General features: G+C 45.4%; 1 protein-coding gene across 13 annotated transcripts in view; it reads right to left on the bottom strand.

Annotated features, from left to right (window-relative positions):
* Dym (dymeclin) overlaps window positions 1-13,605 on the bottom strand; it is a 296,172-nt gene that overhangs the window by 207,489 nt on the left and 75,078 nt on the right. For all 13 annotated transcript variants that reach the window (XM_063277161.1, XM_063277165.1, XM_063277162.1 and 10 more), the window contains 2 exons: window positions 3,599-3,724; window positions 1,330-1,472 (listed from right to left, as the gene is read on the bottom strand). In XM_063277161.1, coding sequence (XP_063133231.1) covers window positions 1,330-1,472; window positions 3,599-3,724 — 269 coding nt within the window. The remainder of the gene's footprint in view (window positions 1-1,329; window positions 1,473-3,598; window positions 3,725-13,605) is intronic.

Here is a 13,605-nt window from a genome sequence, read left to right as displayed (position 1 = left end):
CAGTGCAGTGGACGGAGTACCTGCTGTGTGGACGCCATCTAAATTGTAAATGCCTGGGTTTCAGTACTTAGTAAACTAACACCAAAGATACCTCATAACAACATGTATCTAAAAATTTAAAACTGTGTACAAATTTACTTGTTTAAGACAATGACAAAAAAAATCTGCCAAGTATGACCACTGTTCTGAAGAAAGTAACTAATGAACTTGTCTGTAATTACATTAGAATACTAGGAAAACTCAGGAGCCAAGTTCTCACAGCAGATGATAACGAAAGGGGGGGGGAGGGAAGGGAGGGGGAAGGAAGGAAGGAAGGAAGGAAGGAAGGAAGGAAGGAAGGAAGGAAAACAAGACACCAACAGACCAGTTATGTCTTCCTGAGAGACGAGCAAGTCACCGCTGCGCTGCCTCCAGAGGCCTCACCTAAGACTGCTGAGTTGGGTGGGGGCAAAGGCAGGCCTATCTGCAAAGGCCGCTGCTCACTGATCTTGCGTAAATCACAGAATAACCTGACTTTTCAGAAGCTGGCAAGCCTCATGGTAGAGAGAACCGTTGCCCGTGCTGCCCACTCCCATCCCACGCTCCTGCGTGCTCGGAGCACAGGCCACAGCCATACTCCCCTGGGGACAGTCCTTTGGGCCCAGCACGCTGTGACCCTGCATCGCAGCTGCTAATTTAATGTGCCTCGTAAGGGCTCGGACGCAGGCAGAGAGCGTCCCACGCTATGTTACTTCTCCTTCAGAATGAAGCGCCGTTCTCAGCTGTGTCAGTTCACAGGCCCAGCCCTCACTCTCAGAAGGGGGCTCACCTCCAGCTCTGAACTCTACACAGAAATGATGCCTGCTGTGAGGGGGAAAGGGCTTTTCCTCAGCAACTCCATCCTGTGCTTCTGCAGAGTTTGTTACAAACTCTTCCAAATCTCCCAATTTGTCACTGAACAAAGCTCTGAGATTATGCAATGAAACCCCAACCAACAGAGTCTCTAAACAGAAATGTTTCTTACGATGCATGGAGTGAAAAAGCATCCAACGGCTCAATTTTACTTTCTCTTCATAACCAGACCTTGCATGATAGCCATATTTACATACAAACATTCATCTTGAAAACTTATGTTCTATAGCTAAATAATCTATTCACTTCTGCACACATTTGACATGAATCACACAGAGAATGGGAGGGTTAATATTTTAATTACTTCGCGTAGTTACAGTCGGCCAGCTGCACAGACCCACTGGAATGGCTAATGGCAGCAGCCAAGTGAAGAGAACTGCTTGTGGATAATTAGAAGAGATTTCCAAGACAGAGGATGTGAAGTCTGGAAGGACTTACTTGCTACTCCTGACGCCAGTCCATACAGCAGTCCTCCCCCGTCCGACTGCTGAGGGAAGACATGGGTTCCGGGCGGAGGTGGCTTTTCTTGTCTGATAAAGTTATATAATAAGGTTTTCACAAGTTTGCTGGTGTAGGGAAGACTACATAGAAAGGGTAAGAGAAAGAAAAATCAAACTCCTGTTCATGGAATCACCCGATTCTGCTTAACAACACGGAATACGTCTGACACTAGTACTACCTCAGGGAAAGTGGCAGCCTCTAACACTAGACTCAAGCCTTGACCTTGGCATTGCCTCCTACCACACGAGAAGGCACGAATCAAACCATTAAGCGTAAGCATATGTTACCTTTCTGTGATTTACACACAATTGCAAGCAATTATAAATTTGGTGGCTAACGTAGCACAGCTGTCAACTGAAGGAAGGCGGTTACACAGAATCAGCAGAGAAGCAGAGAACTAAAGGACAATGAGGCTATGTTTTAAGCACAAAGCTCCAGTTATTCGATTACTGGTGACGAGGTAATTTCTATACTCTCTGGTCCACTCGTAGACTTTTGCATGTGTTATTGATGGCTATGGCTTCTATGATAACCACAAGAACCAGTAAAAGAATCTTCTGCTTAAGTATTTGACTTTATAATACTATAAAAACCAAAGACTAACAGAGTAAGACTACTAATGTCCTCCCCATATATGAAAAATACAACCTTCATATTTCTAGCACTGTAAGAAATACATTTCTAGTCAAACTCTCAACAGGCCAGCCATCGCCTGCAGACCAAGTTAGTCTACCACTCCTAGAGTTGAGAGAGGAGGCTCCAAAGCCTGCCCCTCCTCTTCTTGTCAGTGACTTTCAGACGTCACTGCTCAGGCTCCAGGACGGTTTGTCACCTTTGCACTCCACACCAGAGTCCATCGTCATACGAGGCAGGAAGATGGTGGAAGTGATAACTCACTATGGTAACTGACAGGCAGTGGAGCCGTCGGTTAAGTCAGAGGGTAAGTCTGCAGCTCATATGAGACTCCCGATAGCTTTTCAGTAAGAGAGTCACAGACTGGCTTGCCTCTTGCTGCACAAGGCCCAGTAAGAAGGTCACCAGATGCAGTCCCGACCTTGAGCCCTGGGGCCTCTTTCCTGTGTGACTTACCCAAAGGGCTCTACAGGAGCCTGTGAACGTGATATAGTGTAACCACGGCAACAAGGCAAGCACAGTGGAGACAGTGCTATGGACATCGCCCTTCGCTCATAAAAATCAACGTACTCGGGGTTGGGGATTTGGCTCAGTGGTAGAGCGCTTGCCTAGGAAGCGCAAGGCCCTGGGTTCGGTCCCCAGCTCCGAAAAAAAAAAAAAAATCAACGTACTCTATCCACAACCGTGTCCCCAGAACTTACAGGTTAACTTTAACAAAAACTTATTCTAAAGACTTGACTGATTTAAAGCTTTTTGAAAATTATGTCAACAGAAGGTAGGGTGCTGTGCTTACTGAAAGTATTTTTATCCACATTCCCATAAGTGTCTGTTACAGAGGAAGCCCAACATGTATTTAGCATACAGTAAATGCGGAGATGTTCATTAAATTAGAACAGTGGAGGGGCCACTGGCATAGTCTCAGCAAAAGGTGACCAGACACAGATCACAGAAGTCAGTCCTTCAAATTCACAAGGACCACATTCTCAGATTCTGCATCTACTATTTCAACCAATCAGAAGCTGAAAATACTCAGAAAAAATAAATCTTATCTTTACTGAACTTTACTCCTCATTATTTTCCAAACAATTCGGTGTACCAGTTATTTAAAGCATTCCCATTGTGTTAGGAACTATGCGTCATCTACACAGGGTTTAAAGCACAGGAGGATGTGCCTGGGTTACATACAGGATGTTTTAGGGACTCTGGTATCCCAGCCAGTACCCAGCTGATACCAAGGGACAACCAGATTCCAAGGAGCTGAAGAAAGAGGAAGACTCAGGCGCTGTTGGAATATGCAGGGCACTTGACAGAGGAGGAGGAAGGAGGAGGAGAAGACAGCAGGCTATCCCACAAAGCAAACATTACAGGCACCAATAGACTAGGAGACGAGGCAGAGCACAGAGGGAACAGGGACCAGGATGTAGCCTCCTCTTGGGTTGGATATGAAGTAATCACAGAACAGGAAGAGATGACAACAGGTGAACCCACAGCACGCACGAGATGATGACGTTAGAAACAAAGATTAAACATCACAGCGGCCGTTCCTTAAGGGACAACTTTAAACACAGCATACCATGGACCTTGCATCAGGTACTTGTGACTGATGCTCTGCCGCAGAACCTCCTTGTGGAAGAGCTGACAGGAAAGGAAGACAATCATTGCTGAGATGGCCTCCACTGATATCTCATATGTGATATCCCTGGAAACACGGGGGAAACAGAGTCATGGTCAGTCTGGAAGACTAAACACCATATAAACTGTACATCTAAACAGTCAAATCTACATATCCAAATACTTTGGGTTATTTAAAAAATGCTTAAGATAAAAATTAAGTCAAACCAAAACATTAAACCCCTTTCCCGTCATTGGCTCTTATACTTGGACCTGGCAGCCCACTGCTTTCCCACTTTGCAGTTCCCATGTCAATTAGTCCACTGGTGTATGCACGGGAGGAAGAGCAGCAGCGTCCTGCTCTCAGATCCACTCTAAGCACTGAGCTTGCCCCTGGTCACTAAACAGCAGCAACAGATACGCAGCAGGGAAGGCAGAGGGAAGGCCATGCTCTCTGAATCAGAACAGTGTATGCGTTTCATCTCTAATGTGTGACACCTCATGCCAACTGTGCATGTTCAGCAGGACATCAACAGTAATCATGTGATCCAAGGGCTGTGGGCTAGGGACAAGAGGATCCCAGCAGGCAGCTCTGGCAAGCCAGCCTACCCAAATCAATATGCACTCAGCTTGATGAGAGCCTCAGGCTCAAAGGAATAAAGCAAAGGGTGATAAAAAGACATCAGTGTCCTCTCACTTCATGGATGTGCACCCCACACATGTACACACCCATGCATGCAACAAACACACGTACACATCCATGCATCACACACACACACACACACACACACACACACACACACACACAACTCTCTGTGGGTACAGCTCAGTGATATAGTACTTGTATTATAAGGACATGACATTTCCTTAATTATTGCTATAACTGTATTTCTCACTCCTTCCTTCTTTTCTTCCTTCCTTTTCAAGGGTTTCCCTGGGTAGCCCTGGCTGTCCTAGAACTCTCTCTGCAGACCAGGCTGACCTTGAATTCAGAGATCTGCCTGCCTCTGCCTCCCAAGTGCTGGGACTATAGGTGTGTGCCACCACTGCCCAGCTATTTCTTATTCCCTGAACAAATGAAGAGTAAACTGGACACTTACAACTCAGTAATGAGTGCACGGGTGACCAGAGAGAATTCTACTCACAATAATCACTAATTACAATGCACAGGCCTGTCTGGGACGCATATTCTCTAGTCGGTCTTGTGAGCCCAAAGGCTAAAAGCTAAGTGAGGTCTCCGTCAACAGTGAGCAAGGAAGGAAGGTCCCCAGTCCAATAACCCTGGGGGAAGGTACAGCCTGTCAACATCCCAAATGAGGGATTTAGAAAGCAAGCCCTTCCCCACCTGAAGCCTCAGATATCCCAGCCCTGACCTGACCACAATATCTTAAGTCAGAAGTAATAGGTCAAGTTCTACTTGGACATTTGACAAAATAAAAATTATCAAGTAATATTGTTAAACAGCTGACATTTGGATCATTAAAAAAAAAAAAAAGCTGTTGGGCTTTCTATTTTTAAGACTAGGGTTCGTTATGTAACCTAGGTCAATCCCAGATCCCAAATCCTATGTATCCCAGGCTGTTCTCAAATTCACAGTAATCCTCCTGCCTCGATCCCTCAAGTACTGAGATTACAGGCATGCACACTGCCCAGGTAGGGTCATTCTTACACATAACAGAGGCATAATACACAGACATGGGAAGGTAAGTTGTAGACAGTCTGGATGTGGACTTCTGAGAAACTGGTTTAATAGAAGCAGCGGGTACATAGATACGCTGAGCGGTGGCTAAAGCCACAGATTAGACGCTCATCTCACAGCACTAATAAGTCACAATGCTCTTTGGAAAGGAAAGGGGTGAGGGGAAAAATCAAAAACAAACAGAAAACATCATTCTCATGTCCCGCACACAAGCAAGGAAATGGTTTTGTTTAGATAGGGCAAGCTGGCTCTGCGCTGACAGCTACTGGGCCTTCCCTTGCTGCTGGAGCGGCCATGAGAAAAGGGTGCTGCTCTGGCAGCTAGAAAGACCACCCCAGTACCAGCACCGGCTGCCTTCACTGGGCCACAGATGCCTTGAGACAGCTATGTCCAAGACTGCAGCCGAGTGCACTGGCTCCTGGACGCCCTGCCAGTCGGGGCTACTTCAGTCTATAGTAGATGTGCAATCCCAAGCCTGACCAACCATTTCTCCCAGTGGAGGAGCACTTCCCTGATGGAGGGACTACGGTGAGTGCTGCGAGGCTGAGAGGAGACAAGACCCAGGCTTGGATGACTGCAGTGCTAGAGACAAGGCTGCGACTGGCCCCAGCACCCTGCTGCAGCTACACAGCACGGTGCTGAGGATCACCTAGAGAAAAGGCTTAGAGCCTTCCCCACGCCATCTCCCTTGCCGTTACATCAGGACCATTAATCCTCTGGAGTGGTCTTTCCTCACCCACTTCTGTAGAGCAGGCTGCCCTAGTAGCAGCAGGGATGACACAGGACAGGGGCATCACTGCAGACAGCAGCAGCAGCCTCACCACTGCAAAGTTAGACCGGAAGCCTGGCACCAGACTTGACAGCTACATAGCACACGGGTGAGGGGAATCCCAACAGGCCTGGCACCAGGAGCCAATGCTGCCCAGAGCAGTCCTGCTAACCCCCGAGCTTCCAAGGCAAAAGCATCCACTAGCAGCTCGGCAGTGGAAGAAGCTGAGTGGTCTCAGGAGTGCCCCACAGTTGGCGCCTCGTCACCCATAAGCCAGCACTGCTCTCTCAACAACCCACTTGTTAGACACACCCAGGTCCCTAGCCCCAGCTCCCCACCACACAGAGCACAGGCCCCAGCCAGCTGGAGAAGAAGCTGTGAGGCCGTGCGGCAGCTGCTCTAAGACTAAAGACACTGGGCGACCCCAGCCTGATCTACCTGCAAACCCCAACCGATGCCCCCATGTGAGGCAGAGGTGCTTGTGTCTGAGCTGTCCCTGCATAGGCCATGCCCAGACCCTGAACGGCCCTTAATGGGCCCCGTTCCCCACTGAATGCCATCCCAACCAAAGACAAATCGTCAACAGACGCTGCACTGAACACTTCCGATGCAGCCAGGGCGAGCAGGGAAGTGGGCTCGGAGACAAGAAAGCAGAGGGGCGAAGAGAATCTGAGGGCCCTACTCACCACAGGAATTCCACAAAGCTGTCAAGTATCAGGGCACAGGGCCTCGGGTAGGAGCATAACAGCTTTAATACTGCATGGCCAGCACAGGACTGTATTTGTGAGGCTAAGGCTGTAGACACAAGGCTGGCATGGGGCTGTAACACTAGAGGGCGCACCGGCTGCTTCCATCAACCTGTTACCACCACACGCGGCTCTCAAACGGGGAAGGAAAGGAATGGGGTGCTGGAGACCAGCATCTGAAAAGCTTGGCTGCCCACTACCCCATCTGGGTAGGCAGCTCAGCACTCATGAGGAAAAGTACTTGTCTGGATTTGATGCCAGCTTGGTCTACACAGAAAGTTCCAGGCTAGACAGGGCTATAGCAAGACACTCTTTAAAAAAAGCAAGAAAGTAGAAAATAAATAAATAAATAAAATAATAAATAAATAAATAAATAAATAAAGACTTATTTCCAAGCACATGGATTGGTACCGAGCAAAAGAAAAAAATTAAAGCCTACGGTGAAATCTATAGCCCCTGAATTTACGCAACCCAAGCCTCCAGCTCATAATCCTGCCTCAGGCCTCCACCCACCTCACTATGTAGGAATTATAGGTTCGCCACCGCTCCCAGCTGGAAAATATTTACTCAGGGATTAGGACGTCCAGTGGGTACTCACCTCATTTAGAAAAGAGTCCCTACCTCACCCTCGAGACTCCAGGCCTTGTAACAGAGCATCCTAACTTCCTTCCTCCAGCCTTCCTGCCCTTGCCCTTCACCTCCAGTCTGACAGGCCTACTCAAGCCCAAGAGTTTGCCCGGCTCAGGGCTTTGCATCTTCAGTTCCTACTTACCAGGCTCTCCCATCAGGAGGAGAGCAGCAGAGCACCCAAGTCCACTTAGGTTTCCATTTAAATAGAATATGGCGTCTAAGAAACACGGCCTCACACTCTGGGCTCCTACACACCCATGTCACTTTCTGCACCGACACTTAGATCCTGACTCATCACATACCCACCCTTATCCTCAGTCCCGCCCTGCAGCGAGAGCCTATGTCCCGGGTACCATTGTACCCTACATACAATATGAGATGACAAGAAGCAATCATGGACTTATTGTCATCCCTAGTCTACTCTCAGTTACAGAGAAAAATTAGTGTGTACTACCAAAACAAAATTAAAATCAGTGTGTGTTACCAAAACAAAATTCCACTGGTGGACCAAAAAAAGTAATAACAACAATCTCAAACTCTTAGCTTCCAAATGCTATGTTATAATCCAGTATTCTGTATAAAAATTCATGAGACTCCAGAGGACACAGTAATAGAACTAGTATCAACAGCAAAAATAATTATTCCATGAAGCAAGGCAAGGCCAGGCAGCCCGTGCCCTCATTTAATCCAATTTCTGCCACAAGCAGAACTGAAAATGACTCTCAGTACAGAGTTTTTAACACTCTGCTTCAAAATAAGTGGGCCCCAACTCGAGGTGTGCCCACCTGGGGAAATGATGGAACCATATTCAGAAAATTCTTGGAACAGACATTAAAGACAGGGTTTGAGGATACACACAGCCAAAGTGCAGCTAGCTGCCAATGATGCTTCCTAGGTGCCATGTCCCCATACCTCCCAAAGCTGTGAGGGCCCTCCAGGTTCATTACTGAACAAAAGCTCGCCGATGGCCCCAATATATAACTTTGCAACAACTTATAAGTAAGCTGACCACATGTTGGCTATGGGGAATCACAGATCTCTAAGCTACAACGTCTTAAAAGCTTCAGCCTATTTGGACATGAGCAAGCTTAAGATTTCTTCCTTTTCTTTCCCGGTTCCTTTACTGGGAAGTTAAACATAAAACAGGATACTGCTCTGCACAAGACAGGAAGGGTTATTAGTACTGAGCCAACTTAAACTCACAGGTACTCCAGCTGTGTCCGAACAGAGATAATGAAAACTACTCAGGGGCATGACCTAACGGGCCACTGACACCGCCTGCTAATGGGGAAGGGCGACACTCCACGGAAGAATACGCTGTCAGTTCTAACAACCATAAGTTGACAGTCCGAGGGTGGATGAAAATATTGTATTTATTTACACTTTCCACTGTCCTCTGATTGGAAAACAAACAAACAAAAACCTGCCCTAGCCAGCCGAGTCTTCCTAGCAGTGAAGAGGGAATCAATCTCTCTCTCTCTCTCTCTCTCTCTCTCTCTCTCTCTCTCTCTCTCTCTCACACACACACACACACACACACACACACACACACACACACACACACACGCAGTCTAGGTTCTTTGACTTTGCATTTACAGTTTAGGATCATACTGTCCATTTTTCTTTCTCAGTGAGGAGAACGTAACTGTGACTCTTATAGTGTAAGCTGACCTCCTAGAGGCCCCAATTCCTGACACTATATTATTACATAGTACACAGTATACATGATACATATAGTACATAATAACACACACACGTGCGCACACACACGTGCACACACACACATATGCATACACACATCCTAAGACAAGTCTGGCGTGGTGGCACAGGCCTGCAAACCCACTAGGAGAGAAGAGGGAGGGGAACTGTGAACTCAGTCTAAGCCTGAGCTACGCAGTGAGTTCAAAGCCAGCCTATACTCCATATCAAGATCATGTCTTTAAAAGAATTACTATTAATCCTGATACAAATGTGATTAACTGAGTCTGACCTGCCACCTCATCCATATACATATATATATCTATATATGTGTGTGTGTATATATGTGTGTATATTATATACATATATATACTCTATATAACATCTATATATACACTCACATTAATTTCACTAATCATGTTCTTTAGTTACTAATACTTAAGTTGTGTACATATTTGTTAAGTTTAATCCAATGTGTTTTATGTTTTACTTTTAATGGCATTTTCAGTTTTATTTATCATTTGATAGCTGCTAGTATATGATTTCAGTGTAATGACTTTGTCTTTGAGAGTATGAACTTCTCAAACAAGTTACCATAAATAAACATTCCTTCTTAACAATTCCAGAGCCTAAGCATTCCAAGGTCAAGATGACCCTTCGGGCACCTCCAATCATGTGCACATATGCATAATTTGAAAATTTTAAAGTTTTATAAAAACAAATGAATCATTTTAAAACTGTAACGAAACATCAATACAGCACGAGAGACAGTTTAAGCGGTGTGTCTAATCATTTCAGCCACGAGTGTTCTAGGTTAATATTCTGTCACATCATTGTGAATGATCAAAGCTGCACACCACTGGTGCTGGAGGTTTGAAATGCCATGTCCTTTGGGGCAGTTAACGTGTTACTGAGCTGCGATACACATGAGCCATGACAATGACCAGCACAAAGGCTGTGTAAGCGGAACTCAGACCTGGGGGTAACAAACTACTTGGGTTTAAGGCGCACTCAACAGCAGGGAAACGATGCCTGGAAACACAGCCAACTGCCCCGACTAGTGAGGTCATGAATCTTAGTGAGAACCACCACCACTTTTCTACACCAGCGTAATCCTAACCGTGCTCTAACGCTTACCCTTATAGCCGTAGATAATCCTAGCTCTCACCCTCACCAAAGCTTCTCTCTGCAGCAGACAGACACCATAACAGAAAGCCACAACTGCTCAAAATACAGAGAGCAACTCATATAGCCCACCACAATAGATATAACATAATTCCTGCCCCTAAGGCTCACAACACATCCCAGAGGGTGGCAGGAAAACTATAAGAGCCAGAGGACAAGGACGTCTGCTGTGTGATGTGTCCCCTAGATGTGACAGGGAGGCAACGCCCATGATACTTCAGCAATGTGGCCACCTAGACAAGGTCTGAAGCAGCACATCACAGCATGCTAACAAGGAAGGACACGATCTCAGGGGCCTCAGCGCAGACGGAGAACTGCAGGCAACTAAGGACTGCACGGAGAGGCAGAACTCACTTTCCCCAAGATGAACCCACTAATGGGTCACCTAACACCAAGTGCTCAGCCCTGAATCATATACACACAAGCAACACTAAGTGGAGTCAGCAGGATGTGTGTGTGCGTGTGCGTGTGTGTGAGTGTGTATGTGTGTGTGTGTTTATTGTTAATAAATCTAATACCTAGGAATTCTGTTCTATTATGAGAAGCAAAATTCTGAAACTCAGGCCCATTTTATAAAACAAACATAAGATCGAAGGCAGAGGTAGACGGAACTCTGTGAATTCAAGAACAACCTGGTCTACAGATCAGGTTCCAGGACAGCCACGGGCAAAAAAATTCAACATTACCAAAACAAAATTATGCTATTAGTAAAATTAAAATAATAACAAAAAGATAATAGGCAAACCAGGAAAAATACTATAAATTCACATCAGAAATGCCTAACTGCAACCTTCATACACAGATTATGAAGTGTGGAGTGGCAAGCCCCAAGTCTCACGTGCTCTAGCAATTCCACTCCTTTGAAAATAGGAGGTCGTAGGTATTGACTTTGTTTGTTTTTATTCGGAAATGGAAACAGAAAGACCTCTAAGTACTGGGATACAAAGACCCCTGGTTAGACTGAAAAACAGAGCAAGATTCAAAACAATATGTAGAATGTTCCCACCCTGGTGTATAAACAGGGTGAAATGTGACTCTGTACTCCTAACTGCTCATATACACCAAATTTCCAAGAAGGTACAAACAAACTAAAAGTCAGTTATGGAAGTCAAGAGGATGGTTGGAAAGAAGGGGGGGATGGTATCGATCCACTCTCATGGATGAGGCTCTGGTCACACCAAAGTATCAACCTATGTGGAAACCGATTGCCCGAGACTGACCACACGTCAACTTCAGCCACTGGGATCTGAGCACAGATGAAGTGACTCGTGGGGATGGCAGTGCACCCGTGCCCGCCGTGTGTGACTGCATACTGTGCGAACGCTCCCCCACACTAGGAAAGCTGGCTCTCTTCCTCAGCCTTTATCAGCTCTGCTCACTTTAACACAGGAAGCCTACAGGCCCTGGACAGTAGGTGAGCTCTGATGTCATTTCCTTCTCTAACTTCTGATAATGCTAAGAAGGAAAAGAGAAACTTGAGGTAATGTTAATTTCTATGATAACCAAATTTAAAACATTAATTGAACTATCTTAAATGCCAAGTCATCAGGGAAAGGAGTCCGAAGAGGCCAATACTTGAGAGAAACCAAAATTCTATGGTGCTCAGAGGAGTGATTTTTCAAAAATGAACAGTGTTTTAAGCCAGCAGATCTTTCTTGTTTTGAAGCCCTTGTATAATCTTCAGAAGATTTTCATTACACAGTTGCTAAACCCAAGTCAGCTTCAGCTGAAGCATTGCTTTGGCTCCCGTGGTAACCCAAGAACTTGCCAGCATCTGGACTGGAAATGTCCTAGAACAGACTATACTGTTGGAGCAAGTTACTACTTCATGTGAATAAATGACAAGCCATGACCTTGTACTGTGCTGCTGGGGCAGAGGGGGACACTTGGACAAGGACAAAAGCCATCGTGAAGTGGGTGTTAGTGTTGGCTAACGACAAAGCTAATGAACACAGAAGGAAAAACCATGCTCCTGTGATTTACTCCTGGACAGAAACCTGACGGCACCATAAATGGAACATAAGTTTAATAAAAACAACTGACAAGTTCAAACGATTAAGATGAAAATTTAAGGACAGCTATTTGAGCCAAGAGGGATACTCTAAAAGGAGAGAATGATATTGCATATTTCAGATGTTGTCATAGGAGTGATGGCTAGTTTTAAAACTGAAATTAGAGGTGTGGCTGTAACACAGTGTGCCAGGGACTGACCTCAGGGTCACCTCTCTTATTAAGTGTGTGCTTTCCCACTGAGTGGCACCTCCAGACCCTATGTGGGAGTCTCAGCACACAAAGGACCACCAAGTCCACTCACTGCTACTGGGCCCGGAGTCACAGTCAGCAGCAGTAAAAGAACTGATCTGACAGATTCCCGGGGTCCAGGGTTAGAGATCTCTTTTCCGCTATAAAATATGTCCCATAGTTCTTAACAATAATCATTTAAGCACTTGTGGGGAAAAGAATCTAAACATCTATCTTGCAAAATCAACACTGTACTTTAGTCAGATTTGTTTTCAATAACACAGGTCTTAAGTATTACATAATAAAAATGTTAAATGGGATTCCCCAACTCATCATAAATCTTTCTAAGAAACAAACAAACAAAAACCTATTGTGAGAGCTAAAGAGATGGCTCAACAGCTAAGTGCTGCTCTTACAGTAGAACGGAGTTCAGTTCCCAGCCCCCATGATGAGCGGTTCACTGCCACCTACAACTCCGAATGCATGAAGTACTGCTCAGGCCCTTTGAACACTTTCTTCTGGACTTCATGGAACCTGTATCCCACACACAACTCAAAGTGATGTATCTCTTTATGCTTTATTAATTTATTCTTGTCTGTATAAGTGAGTTGTCTGAATTTGTGTCTCTGCACCATGAGTATGCCCAGTGTCCCAAGAGGCTGGAAGAAGGCAGTGCATCCTCTGAAACTAGACATTTGGAGGTGCTGGGAATCAAACCTGGGTCCTCTGGAAGAGCAGTCAGTGCTCTTAAGCACTGAGCCACCTCTCCAACTGTAAAAATAAACCTGCAATAAAAATTAAAACAAAACAAAAACCTATTGTAACCTTTTAATAAATAATACTATCTTGGTATATGAAAATTCTATAACAATTAGTTAATACTTACAATGTCTTAAATTCCTAATATGCTAGATTTTAATTTGCAGCACTTAAGATCTGAATGCTCATTTGCTGTAGCTGGCTCCTGCCATCCACTGAAATTGGCTTTGGAGAAGCGTTTG

Source organism: Rattus norvegicus, chromosome 18 (genome assembly GCF_036323735.1).
Source record: "Rattus norvegicus strain BN/NHsdMcwi chromosome 18, GRCr8, whole genome shotgun sequence".
In the NCBI taxonomy this organism is placed as follows: Eukaryota; Metazoa; Chordata; class Mammalia; order Rodentia; family Muridae; genus Rattus; species Rattus norvegicus.
The sequence above is the reverse complement of the archived record's forward strand: the minus strand, read 5'-3'. Positions and strand labels throughout refer to the sequence as shown.